Below are 22,851 nucleotides of genomic sequence, written 5' to 3' on the forward strand. Positions count from 1 at the left end.
CTAGTTAATAGTGTGAATTGGACCCTAAACTAATGTTAAAATATATATTTTTTTTCCAATTATCAGTCATAACAAAAAATGTTTTTATCAGATTAACATAATTTCAAAATCAGTATCCATAATATACAATTATAAACATACAATTAATACAAATTTGGACTTTGTGAACACATTTTTTTTTTAAATATGAGAAAAAAATCTGATGAGCACTAAGTCCAAACACAGCCTTGTGTGCAATTCAAAGATAACGTCCATGCTTCACAGAGCACATTCATTTCACAGGCCTGTAACTGGTACACGTGTGGTTAGTTACACAGCGCACACACAACGGCACCAACCGTGATGCCTCAACTAACTTCCTTAAAAATATGATTACAATACTCCACCTGAACTTCCAGCCAAATTCAGTCAAACAGACATTCAGCAGGTTTAGAGTGCCAGCACTGAAAGGTTATTGAATGTCAATAGTACGTCAAACACATCTGTCAATCCTTTATCATAAAACCAAATCTATTTGACAAGATTAATAAACATTCTGTGCAATGTTTGAGCAGGACAAGAAGGGGGTTGGAAATCGTGACCTCATTTCTTAGAGAGCACAATCGTGACCTTTCTAGACCGCTGTTTATCTCTGCAGCTGCGAGCGAGGACTGCTTATGACCTCTACAGGGAATATCCCAACCATTTGCCGTCTGGGACAGGACACACACACGCACATGTTGGCGGGCAAAATCCTTGTGGTTACCAAAAACACAAACCGCTTTCGGTCTCACTCGTCTGTTGTTGCTATGCTTCCCTTGTTGCCCTGGTTACAAACAAACTGGAACATTAGCTTGTTTAGTGTGTAGCCCTAACCCTAAGGCAGAAAGAGTGGGTTAGTGCTACACTCATAATACTACAAATCATGCAGATTGCTTAGGGAGTTTTTACTTGTCCTCTTGATCAAATGACATTTCATCTGCCAGACAAAAATGGATGAAATCATTTTTATCTAAATATATCTAAGGACCAGAATACGGCTGGAACGATGCATCGATTACGAAAATACGCTGATTTGCAATTGCATGGAATGCGCCAATGCATTGCACGGTTTATGCTCATGTTTCACATTTAAAAAAAAAAAAAAAAAAAACTTAAGAGCAGATGCTAATGGCTAGTATGGCAGCGCCGCTTAAAGGGACAGTTAACCCAAAAATGAAAATTAGCCTACTTATGGTAAAAAGTGTCCTGGCTCTTCCCAGCTTGATAATAGGAGTGAATGGCTGTATGTCTTTTGAAGTCAATCAAAGCACATCTAATCATGATTGAAGAGCTCCACGTGTCTCCGGGGGTTAATAAAGGCTTTCTGAAGTGAAGCGATGCATTCGTGTAAGAAAAATATCCATATTTAAAACTTTATCGACTAAAATAACTAGCTTCCGGCAGACGGCCGTATGCATCGATTTACGGCAAAAGAGTAACCCTTAAAAGTGGACTTCAAAAGACATACAGCCATTAACTCCCATTATCAAGCTTGGAAGAGCCAGGACATTTTTTTAATATAACTCCGATTGTATTCGTCTGAAAGAAGAAAGTCACATACACCTAGTTTGGCTTCAGGGTGAGTAAATCATGAGCTAATTTTCATTTTTGGGTGAACTATTCCTTTAATATAAGGGGGGTAACGGTACACAGAAGTCACGGTTCGGCATGTACAGGTTTTGGGGGCATATACGAGTTTTATACAACTGGAAAAAGCAACAATGCTAGGTTTCTTTTCATTTATTTTGAACAGACAGTATAATAATCGATCATCAAAACAATTGTTACAGTTAGGAAAATAAGTATTTGAACACCCTGCTATTTTGCAAGTTCTCCCACTTAGAAATCATGGAGGGGTCTGAAATTGTCATCGTAGGGGCATGTCCACTGTGAGAGACATAATCTAAAAAAAAAAATCCAGAAATCACAATGTATGATTTTTTAACTATTTATTTGTATGATACAGCTGCAAATAAGTATTTGAACACCTGAGAAAATCAATGTTAATATTTGGTACAGTAGCCTTTGTTTGCAATTACAGAGGTCAAACGTTTCCTGTAGTTTTTCACCAGGTTTGCACACACTGCAGGAGGGATTTTGGCCCACTCCTCCACATAGATCTTCTCTAGATCAGTCAGGTTTCTGGGCTGTCGCTGAGAAACACGGAGTTTGAGCTCCCTCCAAAGATTCTCTATTGGGTTTAGGTCTGGAGACTGGCTAGGCCACGCCAGAACCTTGATATGCTTCTTACAGAGCCACTTCTTGGTTATCCTGGCTGTGTGCTTCGGGTCATTGTCATGTTGGAAGACCCAGCCTCGACCCATTTTCAATGCTCTAACTGAGGGAAGGAGGTTGTTCCCCAAAATCTCGCAATACATGGCCCCGGTCATCCTCTCCTTAATACAGTGCAGTCGCCCTGTCCCATGTGCAGAAAAACACCCCCAAAGCATGATGCTACCACCCCCATGCTTCACAGTAGGGATGGTGTTCTTGGGATGGTACTCATCATTCTTCTTCCTCCAAACACGTTTAGTGGAATTATGACCAAAAAGTTCTATTTTGGTCTCATCTGACCACATGACTTTCTCCCATGACTCCTCTGGATCATCCAAATGGTCATTGGCAAACTTAAGACGGGCCTTGACATGTGCTGGTTTAAGCAGGGGAACCTTCCGTGCCATGCATGATTTCAAACCATGACGTCTTAGTGTATTACCAACAGTAACCTTGGAAACGGTGGTCCCAGCTCTTTTCAGGTCATTGACCAGCTCCTCCCGTGTAGTTCTGGGCTGATTTCTCACCTTTCTTAGGATCATTGAGACCCCACGAGGTGAGATCTTGCATGGAGCCCCAGTCCGAGGGAGATTGACAGCCATGTTTAGCTTCTTCCATTTTCTAATGATTGCTCTAACAGTGGACCTTTTTTCACCAAGCTGCTCGGCAATTTCCCCATTGCCCTTTCCAGCCTTGTGGAGGTGTACAATTTTGTCTCTGGTGTCTTTGGACAGCTCTTTGGTCTTGGCCATGTTAGTAGTTGGATTCTTACTGATTGTATGGGGTGGACAGGTGTCTTTATGCAGCTAACGACCTCAAACAGGTGCATCTAATTTAGGATAATAAATGGAGTGGAGGTGGACATTTTAAAGGCAGACTAACAGGTCTTTGAGGGTCAGAATTCTAGCTGATAGACAGGTGTTCAAATACTTATTTGCAGCTGTATCATACAAATAAATAGTTAAAAAAATCATATATTGTGATTTCTGGATTTTTTTTTTTAGATTATGTCTCTCACAGTGGACATGCACCTACGATGACAATCTCAGACCCCTCCATGATTTCTAAGTGGGAGAACTTGCAAAATAGCAGGGTGTTCAAATACTTATTTTCCTCACTGAGTTACAGCCCTAGACTAGAATATCAAAAAATACTTGATAAGAATTGGGCCAGTAAAGCTGCTCTCTTAAATTCTCTAAATCTGTAATGGAAGCAATTAATTTTGTCTATCATTCTTATCTTGCAATGATCTTGCAACACCAAATGGATCTCTACAGAAATCTAGATTAGAGCTCATAGATGACTGTCAGAGTCATGTAAAACATTGCCAAAACATGAAAAACAACAAGGCAGTGCTAGAGAACGCATGTCCTAGAGAATAATGCAGTAATTTGAAGGGTGTGACAGCAGTTTGAGCCGCTGAATAGATATTCCCTCAACTCAGCTCGAGCAATTTGGTTGAAGAGGTTACAAAAAGATTAACATTTTAATCCACAAAACATTTTTAATCTGTGCTAGTGTGATTGACATGCTCAGAGGGTCACTAATATATTTAAGTGACATTCAGACTTGCAGTAACTTGATTTCCACAAAAACGTGAATGTGGCCCAGCCAGAGACCGCACTTGAACCCAATCAAACATCTCCAGAGAGATCTGAAAACATTCACCAACGGCTCCCATCGAACTGGACAGAGCATGAGAGGATCTCCAGAATAAAAGAAACAGAAAATGGCAGAAATCCTCAAATCCAGGGCCTCAGTTGAACCAGCTGTGAATAATAGTAGTGGGAATCTCTAGGCACCACACGATTTGATTGGATCTCACACCGCATATCCTGTGCAATGAAGCCTGCGATTGCCCTTGTAATTTGCTTCAACCTTCTCGAAATGCATAAAAGATTATTTTATAAAAGATTTGAGGGTTTTTTGTGTGTGAATGTGTGGAATTTATCATCGGAGGATACAATTCTCAGAATCCTTGAAGAGAGAACTGCGGGAGATTTTTTTTTCCTCCCACCTCTAGTTGCAACATAAAAAAAATAAGCAGACTCCTTTTGTACAATGACATGAGGGCAAGTAATTTTTTTGTTGTTGGGTGAACTATTTCTCTACACATACTCATACTAGAGCTGTCAAAATTTACAAATGTGACGATTCCAGCATTTCCCTCTAGCATTTTGAGCGCTGTTGAACAGATTCTTAAACACCTCTGATTGGCCATTGTGTTCACGCGCTCGACATATACGTCTCTGATTGGCCATTGTGTTCACGTGCTCAACATATTTGTCTATGATTGGCCAGTGTTCACACGCTCGACATACATGTCTGTGATTGGCCATTGTTTTCACACGCTCAACATATACGTCTCTGATTGGCCATTGTGTTCACGCGCTCGACATATACGTCTCTGATTGGCCATTGTGTTCACGTGCTCAACATATTTGTCTCTGATTGGCAATTGTGTTCACGTGCTCAACATATTTGTCTCTGATTGGCAATTGTGTTCACGTGCTCAACATATTTGTCTATGATTGGCCATTGTGTTCACACGCTCGACATACATGTCTGTGATTGGCCATTGTTTTCACATGCTCAACATATATGTCTCTGATTGGCCATTGTGTTCACCTGCTCAACATATATGTCTCTGATTGGCCATTGTGTTCACCTGCTCAACATATCCGTCTCTGATTGGCCATTGTGTTGATGCGCTCAACATATACGTCTGTGATTGGCCGTTGTATTCACCTGCTCAACATACATGTCTGTGATTGGCCGTTGTGTTCACCTGCTCAACATATATGTCTCTGATTGGCCATTGTGATCACCTGCTCAACATATATGTCTTTGATTGGCCGTTGTGTTCACCTGCTCAACATATATGTCTCTGATTGGCCATTGTGTTCACCTGCTCAACATATATGTCTCTGATTGGCCGTTGTGTTCACCTGCTCAAAATATCCATCTCTGATTGGCCATTGTGTTGATGCGCTCAACATATACGTCTGTGATTGGCCGTTGTATTCACCTGCTCAACATACATGTCTGTGATTGGCCGTTGTGTTCACCTGCTCAACATATATGTCTCTGATTGGCCATTGTGTTCACCTGCTCAACATATATGTCTCTGATTGGCCATTGTGTTCACCTGCTCAACATATATGTCTCTGATTGGCCGTTGTGTTCACCTGCTCAACATATACGTCTCTGATTGGCCATTGTGTTCACCTGCTCAACATATACGTCTGTGATTGGCTACAATGATCAACAATGACATCTGACGCTCTTCACTGAGCGTTTACACAGATACACATAGGAACGTTCAAAAGCAGCGTCAATCAGCGAATACCTAATATATATACTGATAGAGGGATACGCTGATAGACGCTGCTTTCAAACGCTCCCGTGTGTATCTGTGTACGCGCTCGATGAAGAGCGTCAAAGACAACATGTTTTTGAAGCGTTGATCATTGTAGCCAATCACAGACATGTAAGTTGAGCACGTCAACACAATGGCCAATCAGAGGCGTTTAAGAATCCGTCCAACAGCGCTCAAAATGCTAGAAGAAAATTCTGGTATCGTCACATTTTTTAAATTTCAGAACCGACTAGGTACCGAAGTCTGTCCTTTTGACAACTCTAACTTATACAATACTCTATTTCTGCACATAACATATTGATGACTCATGTTGCAGTTAACAGATTTCTGTCCAATCAAATGATATCTACAATGAGATCATGAGAATGTCCCTCCCCCAATACCACGTCTCCAAGTTAGCTAGCTAGCTCAACTTCCTGTTTTAATAGAAAATATAGATTTACAATGAATAACAACATATTTTTGTCTGTTTCTTACACAACGCTACTGTATGGCTTCAAAAGACTTGGAATAGAAAAGTCTTGTACATTTGTCCATTGTTCAATGGAAGAAAGTCAAACAAGTCTGGAAAGACATGAGGGTGAGAGAATGATGATAGATCTTATTTTTGAGTGACCTGACCTGTTTTAAAAAGTGCTAACACACAAAAGCGTATCCCTCTGTTCACTGGCTGACAGAGTTGACCGCTTAGACTGATCACATTGTTGTATTCCCTCGTTCCTTCACTTTCTCCAACTCAGCCACACAATTCCTCACACACAGTCACAGCCAGTGAGGAAATCCGATGCAATGCTGGCTTCACACATTACACAATTGTCCATTCAGCTGGAGACAGAGACAGTGGGGCACAACGAGCAAAGCGTAAGACAAAAAAAAAAGACTAACCCCACACACACACACACACACACACACACACACACACACACAATCTTTCACTACACCACACATTTACGACACACAAACCGCTGTGTGTAACATTAACCCTTTGTCGGTCCAGCAATTCAGTTTGCTCAGGTTACACAACCCATACAAACACAGCGTCCAAGTGCAACGTCCAAGTGCTTTGCGATGCCAACTCTCACTCATTCACTCTCTCTCTCTCTCTCTCTCTCTCTCTCTCTCTCTCTCTCTCTCTCTTTCTGAATGCTGGGTAATAATCCAGGGGCCTTTCAGTGATGAGTAAGCCAATCTGCCCGACTGCAAAGTCATAGGGAACAGAAGTGCTGGCACAGTGTTAAAACACAGCCAGGCCAAGATTGGTCACCTACACGTACACCTACATGTAAAATCATTCAAGGGTTTCATAGTCTGGATAGCAGAGATGCTTCATCCAAAAAACAGGCAGAGCAGAACAAAACACAGGCTTGAGGAAAATACTGCAAATATTTTACAGCACGCAGGTTTAGAACAGGTAAATTGCCCTTTTGACATTGTGCATTGTGAAAGGAAAAAAATAGATGACTCTTTATACAAATTAGAGCTGCATGATTAACCGTTAAAAGATTGCGGTCTCAATTCAAAGACCCACGCGATCTCATTCCTAAACGACAATGATTCGCCTGTTTATCCCAGAAGTCCTGCGATAAAAGTTTGGATATAAACACCGATGTCTACGGTAGTGAACAAAATAGACCAAATCAGCTTTTGAAAGTAACTTGGCGCTTGTGTTGATTGCATAGTTACACCAGTAGGTGGCGACAAGTGACTGTTAGACGTTACGTGTCACTGAATCATTCATTCATTTTTTTTTTTGTAAAAATAAATAAAATAAAAATAATTAATTTAAGTTAATTAAGCATTTTTAAATAGACCTCTAGTAAATTGCGTGTTATTTTGATTAGTTTGTGTTCAGAATCATGGGAGAATCGTGATCTCCATTTGAAACAAAAACAAAAATTCACGATTCTCAATTTATCCAGAATCCAAAAGATTTTTTTATTTTTTTTAAATTGGTACACCTGTGAATACATAAATTTGTATTCTTAAGAACAATTATTTAGTAGTGCTGTCAAATCGATTAATCACATCTAACATAAAAGTTTGTAAATATAAATATTTATGAGTGTATATACACACACACATTATATATTTACAAACTTGTTACATGTGACTAATAGCGATTTTATTTAGGAATACAAAATGAAGTAAAATTTTGCGAACTTTTTTCTTAAGTTATAAAACAAAACAAACATTAGTAATGAAGGATTTTTATTCATGAGAATTATTTTGTAAATCAAGCTCCAAGTCTCTAGTTTAGCATAAATCTGTGATATTTTATTTGATCTATGACTGCACTGTGACTGCTTAAAATTAACAACACACCTTTTCTCAGAAATACAAGTTTTGACTGCTTGAGTAACCCGACCAGCCTGACATGTCAAGATTTGCTCAACCAATGAGTGAGTTTGGGACAGGGCGATCCATTTACCCAACCAAAGGCAGACAGGGGAACTGTTTGGGGGAAACCATTTAAAACTTCCCAAAATGATTATTTTTTGCTATATTATTAGTGTGGTACGAGTCATCAGATGCACAGTCTGTCAACCTAAACAAACATTTCTGCTTATGAGACACTAAGAAACAGTGTCTTAATATGTATCTTATGTTAACATGGCTCTCTGCTGCACTGTATTACACAACCTCAAGCAACCTTCCTGGATCTTTCTCAACCACAGTTCAAAGTCCTTTCTATGAAGAAAACATTCAAGAAAAAAAAAAGACCGTCACACCTTTTTATAGAAAAAACTCGATCAACTGATATGTCAAGATCAGCAGAGCAAAAGCAGACACAGAAAACAGCAGTTTTGGATGATCCGCTGACCACGAGTGCAGTGAAAGCCCAACAGCAACAGGCACCTGCTGAGCTCTTACATGGAAACAGATCCAGGCTGATGGATCTATATTCACCTCTCACCTGCACATCTCTGCAAAGGCCAGGAAATTGAGTTTCTTCATCTTCTTCTCGCTGAGCCAATAGCCCACTCGTCTGCCTCTCAGGAAAGTCTGCATTTCAGCCGCTGATGGCCAGATGTGACCGTAGTGCCACTCCAGTGAAAACAGGAAACAGGAGTCTTCTTATACAACCCTGTGAAACCAAAGCCAGCAGAGATTATGATCAGAGCCTGAAATGATGAAACTATGAAAAGTGTTAAATCCAATAACTGACACTGAACAATAAAGAGGCTGAAATGTTTCTGCAGATCTACAAAAACAGATTCTGTCCAATATCAATGCTCAAGTTGGACTGTAGATCTCCACGGCTGTGACGCAAACCCAATGAACTGCCTATCGCTAAACTGAATGTTTAGGGTGTCACAAGCACTTCAGTTGGAATGTTCGTGAGTTCCAATGTTCTATTAGAACGTTCAATTCAAAACATCATGGGATGCATCATTAATTAAATGCATCTTTCAAAACATCAAAGGTTTTTTTTTTCACAAAAAATGTATGCATTACTAGCAAGTACAATTCAATTCGAACGCCTGAACTATTTGAAAATCTGATGCATCAATTATGAGTGCGAAAGCTTGAATATTAGATGCGTCATACTTCAGTGTTAAGATTGGATTTGAACATCTGCTGCATTATATGTGAAATTATATATTCATTATATATTCAAAAGGTTTGCTTCGAACATTCAAAGCCTTGTGTGCAAGTGTGAAAGCTAAGTTTAAAAGCCCACTGAAGTGCCCTGGAGCGCGCAGCGTTATTCAATGTGTTGATGTAATTTCCACTGAAACAGGAAGAGAGGGCGGGACATATCGAGCAGCTCCTCCCCTTTTTTAAAAATAGCCAATACCGTTTAATTTACATCACAGCTTGGCCAGAGCCGTTGAGCTCAGTAAAGCCACAGTTTCCTCCTAATCTCCTCCATATCGCTTTAAAATATAGCATTCTGTGCAGAATTTAAATGGATCTGATGTACGTTTTCTGGTCTGCGCCGACTCGCTGATATAACATTTGACACTGAAGCGCGTATCGAGAGTACACAGCACAATGAAAAACGAAGCCTCACTTTCTTTCCAGTCACGTGAATGCTTCACTTTGCGTGTCGGAGTGTTTGAACCCAGATCACTCCTCTACAGGTTTCTGGAAGTTTAAGTCCATTTACTAACATTTTTTAATATATATAAATAAGCCTATAGCCTATGTTACATAATTACATATATTCTGACACATTAACAGCATAGAAACCATAAAAATAATAAGACCAACATTTACTTGCATCAAGCAACTCTGTTGGTATTTTTATAATTAGTATTAAAATAATTGTTACGTTTAATTTATTGCCACACTTAATATGTGAATTATATTATCAGAAAACTGAACATTTAGCGTTGTCAGGCTTATATTTGTGCTTAATGGATAAAACAATGGCGCTGCTCATAAACATGGCTGCTATAAATTTGACCTGTAATTTGAAATTTGTAAAAAAATAGTAAATGTGTGAACAAGTGACCGATTTCAACGCAGCTTCAGCGTCTATTTATAGTGTTGGGGGCGGAGCTTCAGATTCTAGAGAGCATTTGATTGGACAGAAAATCTGACGAGAAGCTGAAGTGCAGAAGAGAGAGACTGTAAGTTTTGAATGCTTATATCTTCTAGATGCGAATGATGCCATTGTTTCGGAGCACACTAGCTTATAGATAACAGTAAGGTTAAAATATTCATACTAAAAATCGCAAAAACCTTAATTTCGATTTCATGGGGACTTTAAACATTCAATGCATTATGCAAACATTCTCTGATAATTTCAAAACCTCATTGTTGAGTTCAGAGCCTTGAGATTTCAAAATACGATGCATAACAAGTCCGGACGTTTGATAGGGACATTTGATAAACATGCGACTTTGAACTTTCAATAAAAACACTCAAATTATTATGGGCGAGTTTGATGCATCTTTTGCGAGTTTAACTTTATATTGATTCACAGAATGAATTAAAAAAAAACAAAAATCCTATGCAAACATTCAAAGCTTTACGGGCGAGTTCGGAGCTTCAATTTTAAAACTTTTTATTTTTTTAAGATGCATGCATCACATACGAGTTAGCACGTTTATTCGAATAATCGATCCGTAACATGCGAGTCTGGGCGAAAGATTCGAACATTTGATTCATCACAGACCAGGTGAACCGTGAATCAAACATTCGATGCTTCGCAGAAAAACCGAAAGTTTTCGATCGTTAAAGCACCGAGATGCCCACATGCTGTCCAGGAAGGGGGCTCACTAGAATTTGAAACACAGCCAATGTGTCCCTTCTGGTTTGAGACTTACTTTCACTGTACCAGAATATAAATACAGTTGATTCTAACCATTATGCATATTCTGTTCATTTTTGAAACCATATCAATGGCATGTAGAATCCCGTAGGACTCCTGGAATCCGCCATAAACATCCCATTCAGCAGCAGCGCAAACAAGCTAGCACAGTAACGTTACGTACTTTCACATTCAGATCATCGTAAGTCTTACTGATGGATGTGAGAAAGCGTCAACTCTTTGTTTTCTCCCCGGTGGACACACTGAAAGAGCAGATGCAGGAAAGTAAATACCTGTCTAGCGCATGTTTTCGGACTCCGGTTAGGTAGCAGTTAGCTAGCTGGAGGGCAGTCTGGTCTCCATGACTCGTGTTGTTTGTCTGTCTGTCGCTGAGACTGGGAATTAAAGGAGCTCGAAGATGATCAGATGAATCAAATGCGTTCTGCTCTCAGTCCAGACACCTAGAGAGCGAGCACTGCCTCCTCCTGAGGTGGGGCTGGGCTCAGTTCAGTCCAGCTAGCGTGCGTGTGTGTGTGTGTGTGTTCCTCCTAAAGCATGACAGGAGGTTTGTGCTGCTCCTGAGCAGTGAATCCACTGTGTGAATGTCGCCGCTAGGGGGCGCCAGTGCAACACAATCTCTTATGTTGAGAACTTTATAAGCAGAAAACAAAGTAATAAATTCAAACCACTCAGAAAAGTTTTTTTTTTTTTTTTTAAACAAAATACTTGTTTTCAACGTGTCTTACGTAATAGATGACTGCAGTATATCAGGCTTTATAAACAACAGGTGTTCCTGCATACAAAATATTTATATTTTCTTGGTAATGTTTGATTTTAAGCTCCTAAAATAGATGCAGATTTATGCTGTTGCTCCTGCCTGGATAGGCTGACTAAAAAAAATAAAAGAAACATTAAAAATCTTACTGACCCCAAACTTCTAAAGGTAGATGGTGTATATAAGACATGTATGTTTGTATAAGTAATGTAAACATTAAAAAAAATATATGTACAAAAATCATGTAGTATACTTTTTATACTTGTAATTTAAAAATGTAATTTTTTTAGCATTGCAACGAGCAACTGATTCTGTATGAAAAAATGATGGAGTGAAATATGACTGAATTGACAGTTTTTGTGGGATTCATCCATTTATACTTTAATTTGCATTTTGTCATTATCAGTAACCCGCTGAATAGTTCAGTAAATCCAGCTCACACGTGCTTTACATAAACAGAAGAGAGAAAAGAGCACTAATACACCAGGCAGCAGATGTTTAATGCTTGTATGTTTGTACAGCTAACATTTCATTGAAGCACTGAGTTGAACTGGTAGACAAAAATAAAGGCAACCACAAGACAAACACAGAAAAACCCATTATGTACAACATAAAAAATATATAACTTCCATAATCTTTGGGACTATATGTACAAAGGTTTAAAAATATATATTTACAAACACAAAGCATATTCATGAGAGTTTGAGAATAAAAAAACAGAAGTGCACAGGTCACATGGACACCGGTTCAGCGTCTGACGGCAGGGCTGGCGAGGAGACCCAGGATGGTGGACAGACAGTGGAGTTTCTCTTTGACCAGCTCTGGTAACTTCTCATTCTCTTTATACCTGAGAGGACACAGACAGCGTGACAATTCAGAACACGAGCACTACCTAACATGCAGACAACAACAGACCTTATTTCATGGTTTTAAGAAATGTCCCTGGCCTTACTATGCAATTACGAAAGTTATTTACATTGCAAATATATTCATTGTTCTTAAATAATTTTCTTTTGATTTTTGCCATGACAAGCTTTACCTGGTGATTCGTCCATCAGGGGAAGTGAAAGTGATGCAAGAGACGCCGACTTGAACCATCAGCTGGGATCCGTCATTAAACTGAACCCATACCTCACCACTTGTAAGCTAAAAAACAAAAATACATTTATAAATAAACTGAGTTCAATGCTAATACTATAAATATATAAGCAAACTTATAAATATATAATATTTATATTTTATGTTTGTAGATATAATTTCTTTATAGTATTATTTATATGCATAGTGGTAGATATATAATATGCATAATACAGGGTTATTATTGTTAAACTCAAACCATAAAAAAAAACATTTTCATTACTTAAATAAAATAAACATTAACTGAAATCAAATAAAATATAAAAAATTGTTTCGAAGTATTAAAATAACTAAAATGGAATAAACTAAAACTTAATCAAAACTACATACAAATAATATAGACCAAAAAAATAAATTGCAAAAACTTTCATATTAAAATGAAAACAGAAAATATAAAAATGTATCTAATTCAAAATATTAACAAAACTATAGTAGTATATCAATGATAATAAATTACACTATGACAAGGATAATAAATAAATATACATAAATAAATAAATAAATAGTACCACTCAAAAGGTTGCAGACAGAATGAAAATTGATACTTTTTGAAAGCAAAGAACTGTGTATGCATATGTTTATATTCATTTAACAATAATAATAATAATAATAAAAAAAAGTCAAAGTTTTAAATGAATCTTTATATCGCTAAATTATCCAGTCAAACACTTTACCTGAGAGGCCCAGCCAATGTTCGGCACAAAAATGGACTTGAGCACCTTCCCTGTGTTAATGGTGCGCTCGTCTTTGCCTGACTGAGGTGAGCTGCCTTTAGCCACACTTGCTGTGGTGAAGTCTGATCCCGTGTAGGAGATCATCTAGGCATGAAGAAGACAAATGAGTGACTGTTAGTGGAAGATTTCATTTCAGAAGGGGACGTACTCTTAAATAAATAGATGTGCTTGGAGATGATATGCACGCGTGACTTACTGACGGTGTGATGTGTGGTGGCTGTGGCGGACTCACACACACCTGAGCCACCTCTGCAGGAGCCGCTGTGCCGGAGCCAGAGGAACACTGAGGCTGAGGGGCTGGAGAAGCTGGATTGGTGGGTCTCCTGGTGGAGCACAAGACAACCAGTGTGAGACATCTCATGTATGACATTTAGGGTGTTTTCAGACCTGTATATTGTTTGCTTTGTACTAAAACAAGGACTTCACTGCATTTTCTTGGTTCAGTTCGCTTTCACAAGGCAGCATTTCAAAGTGTACCAATCAATGCAAGTCACATGTGAGTAAAGCTGGCCTCTTATTGGTCAGAGTTTCCTCTGTGTCATCCATGAAGATGGATTGAAAAGTTCACTCTGCGAGCTTATTGTGTGGTTTTTGTGGTTATCTGGCCTTCAAAATAGCATAATAGGGGCACTTTAAAATATGTATATGTATGTGTGTGTGTGTGTGTGTGTGTGTGTATGTATGTATATTAACATGCCTAAGACTTTTGCACAGTACTGTATATATATATATATATATATATATATATATATATAAATGCAGTTAAAGAGGGAATCAAGGCTTTTTTGAGACAACATTCCTGCAATGCACGGAGAACAGCAATTACACAACATTTTAAGATGAAGAGGCACTTTTTAACTGTGATAACTAATGTGCTCATTCACAGAATCAGACACTGCTGCTTTTTATAGAACACATTTCCTGTTATGAATTATGATACCGCTTGATTCGTTGGTCTGTTGGGGACTGCAGTGTTCACATATGCCTAAACGAACCAAACTAAGGGAGAAAACGCGTTAGGATCCGACACAAATGCTCCAAACGAGCCAGTTGTGAAAACGCCCATAATCTCAACCAATAGCATGGGTTTAGCTTTAGTTAGCTGGTGAAGGTTGACGGCATAAACACAAGCCTCACCTGCCGATAGTGATGGGAAAGAACTGAGTGTTTTTAGCGTTGCGCTGCTCCTCAGCAGTAATCGCCACTTCCAAAGACAGACACATTCGATGCCCCTAAGAAAAACACAAACAATCTTGGTCAGCAAATAACTGTAGCAAGCAGCATGACCAGACATCTGAGAGTCCTAACATAAATATGAAAGCTGAATTTCACACTTAAACATGCAACCGCAGATGAAGTAATGCATTACCTCCTCAGAGAGCTCCATGTAGACCCTGCACTCAGGACTCAGTCCGCTCAGCCCAACATCACCCTTCATTGTGTACGATTTCCCGCTCTTCTCCACCAAACGCACCTGTTCACTTGTCTTGTGGGTTTTTGCACCTAATGGCAGAAAAAAAGAATGCTTAAGCCTAAATCGGATACACCGTTAACTCCGCTGAGATGATCTGTGCGCTCACCATCATAGAAGCACACCTCCAGGTCTGCATTAGGAGTGTTCTCCATCAACATGCACTTGGCAAACTTTGTGTACAATGTGACTTTGGGGGTCTTCGATTTCACCAACAGCACAAACTTTGTGGCATACTGATACTTCTTCCAGTATTTTTCTGCAGGGAAGAGTCAAATAACTATGAATATTACAAACACATCTTGCTTTCAAAAGCTGGCTCAAGTCTTGAATAAGTCATTGTACCTGGTAAATCCTCATAGCTGCAGATGAGAATGTCTTCAGGTGGTGAGGGCGGGTGGTCCCGCACAGGGAAACCTTTACCTTCATTGGGCTGGTACACTGTAACCTAAAAACACAGCAAAAAATACAAAAGCATGGGGATTAGAGATTGACAGATGTTGATAATGGACCCTTCACACTTCCAGGGTTCTCAGTTTGGTAAACTTAGTGGTGAACGGGAGATAACAGCAAGTATCATTTTTGTATTTCTATTTGCTCCAATAGCAAAAGGAAAAAATGTGAGAGTTTCCAAAAGAGGGAAAAAATATAGAGTGTTTAATTACGTTGGTCAGAAGAGAGAGAGAGGTATGTCAAATTTGCAGTCACTCCCTCAGCCTTTGTATTAGAAACACCCTCACAGCAGCATTAGTTTTTGTCATTTACTGACCAGGTAATATAACACAATATATAGCATTATAAATGTGTATTACATTTTTTTTAAATTAAAATATGAAAACCTTTACTAGATGTTTTCTTGCAATGTTAACTGTGGAAAACGTGTCATCGGTCTGTAAAAAGGGGCCATTGTTTCCCATCCAATAGAGGTAAACTAAATCACACTATTGACACTAAATAATCATTTGATTAAAAATAAATAAAAAAAAACATCAGAGCTAAACGATTCTGGATAAATTGAGAATCATGTTTTTTTGGAACAGAGATCATTATTCTCCGACGATTCTGATCAGACAACTAAACAAAATAACATGTAATTTGCTAGAGGTTCTGAAGTTAATTTTAAATGTTTTAAACAAGATCAGTCCATCTCTAATGTTAATCTCCGTTCTGAAAATGTTTGATACATCCTGTAACTTCCACATATTAATTAATTACACTATATTACACTAATTATTGATTTTCTAGTCCCTCACCATGGATCCGTCACCGGATATCCTAAGTACTTCTTTGACTCTCTCCTGAGATCCTTGTCCTTTCAGCAGCTCCATACACACCTCTCCAGACTCCAGGATACTAACCTAAAGAAATACACATTGTTGTCACTTTATATTGTTTTAAATGACCAATTCTAACTTATAAGTTCTCTCCAGTGCTCCAACTCAAAGTAAACTGGACACACACACATATATGTACATATACACAAACAAAAGCTGCTTTAAAGCTGCTTAAACTATGTGTATTGTGAAAAGCGCTATACTGATAAATTTGACTTGAGTTGTACTCATTATAGGAGATAAATGGCTTAGCTCACCACAGCATTTTTGGTCTTTTGTCTGATGGGTTTGAGTCTGGCAGCACAGAGCGGCGGGAAACTCTTCGTAGGACACAACTTCTCTTTCTTCTCTGTGTTTGCTTTGCCTTTGGAAAGAGGTGGACCCAGAAACTGCAGATCTGAGTAGCCCTGAGGTTCTGACACGTGTCCTGATCCAAACCCATCTTCCCTGCAGGGCCCTGGCTTGTTGTGGGAGAAAACGTTGGGTTGCTGCTGGGAATGAAGGCCGCTGGGTTTGTCGCTGCAGGAGGTTTGTGTCCCGATGGGCCCTCGTCCAGAGTGAAAACTCCCACTGCTGCTGTGACTGCTTAGGTCTGCTGGCCTCTTGAACAGTCCTAAAAGTGTAAATGTTTAAAATATCTCAATATGCAAAGCTATTAAAATAAGTCATAAAGTGATAATTCACACAAAATCAAAAAGTTATAGCATTTTGGGGGGGGGTTATGAAAAATGTTCACGCTTCTTTTTTTCCCATACAATCATTAAAGCAATCCACATGACTTATGCATTATTTTCAAGTCTTCTGAAGCTAAATGATAGCTTTGAGTGAATGCAGCTCAAACTTGGAATAGTTGCATAGACTACTTTAATAGGGTTTTTATCCTTTCTGAAAATTTTGGCAGTGTGAATAACCATACATTCTCATTGTGGTAAATGAGAAGCTTTGACATTCTACAGAATATTTCAAAATCTTTTTTTTTTTTCATGTGTCATGTGTAGGGCAAACGATTACAGAATTGTAACTTTTTGCTGAAATATTTCTTCCAAAAAGATAAATACAGAATTCAGCTGGGAATGATACCATCATTGCTGAACCAGGCCTGTGTTTGAGAATCAGGCATCTGTGGTCTCATTGAATGGGTGGATGTAGAAAAAGATGATCCCGGACTGAGGAAAGAGGGGAACAAAAAGCAGTAATTATAAAATAGATAGTGTAATAATGCTGAAATGCAAACATGCTTTGCACGCCTCTTACTTTGCAGGCTGTTTTACGGGTGGAGAGGGAAGGCGCCCATGCTCAGAGTAGCCATGGTGAACGTTTCTGTAACTGGAGGTTGATGGAAATGACCGTCCGGACCCTGGAAGCATCTCTTCTGAGTGGCATCTCTCTAGCTCCGCCTCCTGTGGAGTGTGGCTAAACCCAGCACCGGATCGATCTGATGAATGAGCCCGTCTCAAGTAACGAGAATGAGGCCTTCTGCTGTCAGCACCCAGGGGAACTCTCTCAATACCCATCCTGGATAAATCATCTTGAATATCTGGCTGCCAATCTTGCCCACTCTTAAAACTGGAGCTGGTGGAGTGATGGGAGTGGCTGGGGATCGGCGCCATGCGATTGGGTAAGGGCTGTCCAATCATCTTCCTTGTTCTCCTCTGTAGCCGGCTACTGCTGCTGCTGCTATTAGTGGCGTTGGAGGCTGTGGAAATGGTGGCTATACCACTGTCTATGGACCCTCCGTCACTGCTCCCAGAGTCTTTGCTTGCGGTGGGCCCGGTTTGAGTCATAAAAGGGTGGTCCAGCACCGCGGACAGACTGGGCCTGATTGCGGGGTTCTTCTGCAACAGCTGCTCAATCAGGTCCTGCGCTTCTGCTGATATGTAAGAGGGCATCTGATATTCTCCCAGAACCACCTTATTGAGGGTGTGTTTCACAGTGTCCGTGTCAAAGGGAGGTCTGCCCGTGAGAAAGGCGAAGAACATGCAGCCCAGTGACCAAACGTCGGACTCCAGGCCGTGAGCGCTGCGTGTAGCCACCTCAGGAGAAATGTAGTTCGGTGTGCCACACATGGTGAAGTGCTTCTCGCTGGGAAGTTTGAGTTGCGTTGCCAGACCAAAGTCTGCGATTTTAATGTTCATGCTGGTGGTGAGCAGGAGATTAGATAAGGTCAGATCCCTGTGCATGATCCCATGAGTGTGGAGGTACAGCATTCCCTTTACGATCTGATGCATGAAGTGCCTCGCTGTTGATAACACAAACAAAAACCAACATAAAGACTGAAAACACAGTGTTGATTTTAAAACGGAATTACACGCAGAAAATATTTTTAACATTAAACCCTGTAGTGCAGTAATGTGAAGAACTAACCCTCCTCCTCTGTAAACGGTTGTTTCCTCTCCTTCAGGTAGCGGCTCATCTCCCCATTGTGACACATCTCCAGAACCAGGTACACATAATTACTGTCCTCAAAGTAATTGTACAGCTTGGGAGAGGGAAATAAAAGGACTGGTCAATACATACTTTTTGACTACAAGTCATTCAGGATAACAGTTTCCTTCAAGTAACATTGCAAATGCACAATAATATCATTTTACACAAAAGCTCCATAATTCATGCACTTGCTGAGTATAGTTCTTTCCTCAGTATATATCAATACATCACATTGCTGCTAGAAACAAACTTAAATGTAAATATCTGTATAATTACTCTATAATCTTCCATTATCAACTATTCAGTTTGTCTTCTCATGTCTATTAATGCAGACTGACTTGTCCATGACCTTCACAATTATTTTTATTAAATAGGAGAGAAAATTTTATTATCAGTGTGCAAATGTCTTCAATAAGACCCTGACAAAAACAAATCTCTCTTTAACCTACTTGTTCTCAATGCATTAATAAGACTGAAACAACTACAAATCAGGGCATTTCTTATTTATTATTTCTTTTTATTCAACCCCTTTTTTTTGTTCCCAAACGTCTTTTGAAAGTGTGATTTCTAGACCTGGAAAAATAATGTAAATTAATAAAATCGTATAACTGCATGGTCATTTTTATTATGAATATAAATTGCTCTAGTCATGCCAAGCTCTAAAATATGTTATTGGTAAAAAATACTTGCAAGAAAATCTTCAGTAAAACACAAATGACTGCAATATTAATATAAATTTATGGTTAAAACGAGTGGGAACCTTGAAGAACATTCAGCTCTTAAAACTTCAGCAATCCTGAAATTGAAATAACATTCAAACACTTCAAATAATATTGTGGCCAATGAAACAAAACCTTTATTTCCACTATAAATATTTCCATTATTATTCAGTTGGCATTTTAAGATTTTAATGACCAGTATAAAGCATGCAAATCTTTAATTTCAGATTCAGAAAAAATATTCTGCATCAGTTGATCTGCAGCAGTGAGGTCTGAGGTTTTGGGACTCACCTCAAGCACTGACGGATGCTTTAACCGACACTGAATCTCCACCTCATTAATGACTCTCTGCACCATGCCAGCTTTGTGCATGGCTTTCTTGTCAATCTGCAAGTACACATGGGAGACAGTGAACGGTTTTGAACAGATGCTGCACAACCAACTCCCCTGGGTGCCACTATGAGCAATTAAACAGAAAAGCATGTTCTTACCATTTTGATTGCCACTTCCAAACCTGTGTTTACAGATTTTGCTCTGTAGACACATGCAAAAGACCCTTTACCCAACAAGGTGAGAACCTTGAAGTCCTGAAGCATAAAACAAGGAATTGTTTGAGTTAGATGGGAATAACACAAATATAGAATGAGATCATTTCAAGAGCCTGTCCCATGAGATCGATCTCGTCCCTTTGAGACTTTCTGTGTCCCTAAAACTCAGAATGACATCCCTATGAAAGCTTGTTTCCAGCACAGAATAAAAAATTATAATAAGAGGCAATTGTTGCTTTTTATCAGACAATTTTGACTTTTTTTTATCAAAACTGCAAAAATATCTTTCAGTTTGGACTTTTTTTCCTCTCACAATTGCAAGGTATAAACTTGTAATTGCAAGTTTACATCTCGTACTTCAGACTTCTTCCAGAATTTTGAGTGGCCATCACACAATTCAGTTTTTTTTTCCCATCATGGAAGATCAAAATAAAAATAAATAATTTGCATCTCACAATTCAGACTTATTTTCTAAGAATTCTGAGTTTACATTTCGCAATTCTGTTTTTTTTTCTTCTTCTGATTTTGCTTATATCTAGCAATTTTTAGTATTTTTCTCAGAATTTTAAGTTTACATCTCTCTTTTTCTAAGAATTTTGAATTTGTTTTGGGGTTTTTTGCACCACAGAATAGCAAAATAAAATAGGAAATTTTTATCTCACAATTCAGGCTTTTTCAATTCAATTTTTCAATTCAATTGCGAGTTTACATCTCATAATTCAGACTTTTTTTCCTCAGAATTCTGAACTTACATCAAGCAATTCTTATTTTTTTGTGAATTTTGAGTGCACATCTAACAATTTTGACTTTTTTTCTCAGAATTTTAAGGTTTACATCTCTTATTTTCTAAGAATTTTGAGTTTACATCTCACTCACAATTCTGTTTTTTTCCCACCATAATAATAATACTTAATTTCGAGTGTACATCTCACAATTCTTTCTGACTTTTTCTGAATTTAGTTTAACGTTACATCTCACAATGTTTCTTCTTTATTTCACCATGGAATAGCAAAATAAATAAAATAAATCACAATTCAGACTTTTTTCTCTCATAATTGCGATATCACAAATCAGACTTTATTGCAAGTTAACATCTATTATGACTTTTTCTCAGAATCCTGAGTTTATATCTCCCAATTCTGAAGCTTCCATCAAAATCTCCTAACGTTACCTCGATCCCAAGATCCACAGACGATGCCAGAATTCTGTCCTCATGTGGATCTTTTCCTTCAGTAGTCAACTTAAACAGGAATGAATGAATCACTTCCAACATGTTTCATAAAGTGTTTCGACCACGGATCAAGCTGAACACACGAAAGCAGCCCGTTGCGCGCACTGTGTGTGTGTGTGTGTGATCTTTGTTGACGCGTCACTAGCTACCTGCATCTGACAGTGACATCTGTTCATCACTCTCGCGCTCTCCTCCCGCGACTCTACCTGACACTGACGCTACCACACGTCGCCTAGCAACAGTCTCCATGCTCATAATTCCCAAAACACCTTTGTTGCACTAAAAATGAACCGCAGATGGATGAACAGAAGGCGCGATCCAGACGGTAGTATAACCGTTTCCGGATAAATCAGATTGTTTTACCGCAAATGTTATGAATTGAAGTTTTACCACTGTTTATTTCACATAGCGCTTTGCCAAATTAGAAAGAACAAAAGCGAGAGAAAAACAAAAAAACAAAGTAAAAACAAACAAAGGGATAATTGTAGCTGGTTTTGGGAGCTTAAAATGTACACACAACCTCCGAACAAACTACAGTAAGTTAGTCTGTCGAGATGAATGGCTCTCGCGACCGCGCTACTTACCTCAATTTTATCTCCGATTGAGACACTCATTTTCACTTCATAATCTCTTCAAACAAAATATCCTTATTTTCCCGTGAATGTGAGGTGTTTTGACTTGAGCATGACGTATAAAAATGCATTTAATCGATATATTTGTATTCCCCTCCAAAACGTTTGCCTTTCCTCCATTTTGAAAAGTCCGCCCGTTAGAGCGCGTAATGACGTGTCAACGTCGCTGTGCAAATTGACCAATAGGTGATCAGGTTACAAGCACAACACAGAACTACCATAGAGACTGTCAAAATAAAAGTCCTACATTACTACGTTGACGATTTGAAGTTTTTAGTCCCTGGACATATTTAAGGATTTCATAAAATAATTCCATTTAATGGTAGTTTGGTCTTGTTTGTGATTGAAACACTTGATTTTCTATAATTAATAACATAAATATAGCATTGACTCTTTTTGGATAGGTCACTTAAACATCATGTTTAGTCAGGGATTCTCAAACGTTTTTGTCAGTCGAAACCCCCTTTGACCTAAAATATTTACAATAAGATAAGTTAAAACATTTCAATAATTTAACAACGCATTTCCAGTTAAACCAGCAGGTAAACAAATATATTTAAATCTTTTTACTGTATTTCGTTTATATTTTTATTTTAAAATTATGTATTTTTTATTTATTTTTGTTTATGATTTAATTATTATATTTGCATCAACTCAAGAACCCCAGTTTGTGTTAAGTTATTGTGCATCCAATAAAAAATATTTTTGTGACTCATTAACTACTCCAATGAGGAATACAAATTGAGCAAACATCTCTTGGGGAAAAAAAAAATATCCAGTTTAAATAAGGCTGAACGTTTGTAAATGAGGAAACCAATTTGTATATCTTTTGATACTTATTTAAATGTAAATTAAACTTATTTAAATGTAAATTAATACAATGCATTTTTTGCCTGTATGTTTTGCAAA

The 22,851-nt window shown here is 38.5% G+C and overlaps 2 protein-coding genes across 2 annotated transcripts in view; both read right to left on the reverse strand.

Annotated features, from left to right (window-relative positions):
- The window catches only part of itpk1b (inositol-tetrakisphosphate 1-kinase b), a 50,688-nt gene extending 39,139 nt beyond the window's left edge, over window positions 1-11,549 (reverse strand). Inside the window, exons 1-2 of the mRNA XM_081347352.1 lie at window positions 11,228-11,549; window positions 8,589-8,759 (exon numbers count right to left, since the gene is read on the reverse strand). Coding sequence (XP_081203478.1) covers window positions 8,589-8,683 — 95 coding nt within the window. The 5' untranslated portion in view covers window positions 8,684-8,759; window positions 11,228-11,549. The remainder of the gene's footprint in view (window positions 1-8,588; window positions 8,760-11,227) is intronic.
- Window positions 11,550-12,068: 519 nt separating this feature from the next.
- plk4 (polo-like kinase 4) lies at window positions 12,069-22,114 on the reverse strand. The gene is made up of 16 exons (XM_081347347.1): window positions 21,895-22,114; window positions 20,023-20,118; window positions 19,823-19,918; window positions 18,750-18,864; window positions 17,640-18,624; window positions 17,466-17,551; window positions 16,643-16,998; window positions 16,305-16,409; window positions 15,397-15,499; window positions 15,161-15,310; window positions 14,950-15,083; window positions 14,718-14,812; window positions 13,777-13,903; window positions 13,521-13,664; window positions 12,749-12,855; window positions 12,069-12,556 (listed from the first exon to the last, which is right to left on the reverse strand). The coding sequence occupies exons 1-16, from the start codon at window positions 21,922-21,924 to the stop codon at window positions 12,457-12,459; spliced, it is 2,829 nt and encodes a 942-aa protein (XP_081203473.1). The 5' UTR covers window positions 21,925-22,114; the 3' UTR covers window positions 12,069-12,456.
- Window positions 22,115-22,851: the final 737 nt, after the last annotated feature.

Source organism: Scardinius erythrophthalmus (assembly GCF_964197995.2).
Source record: "Scardinius erythrophthalmus genome assembly, chromosome: 19".
In the NCBI taxonomy this organism is placed as follows: Eukaryota; Metazoa; Chordata; class Actinopteri; order Cypriniformes; family Leuciscidae; genus Scardinius; species Scardinius erythrophthalmus.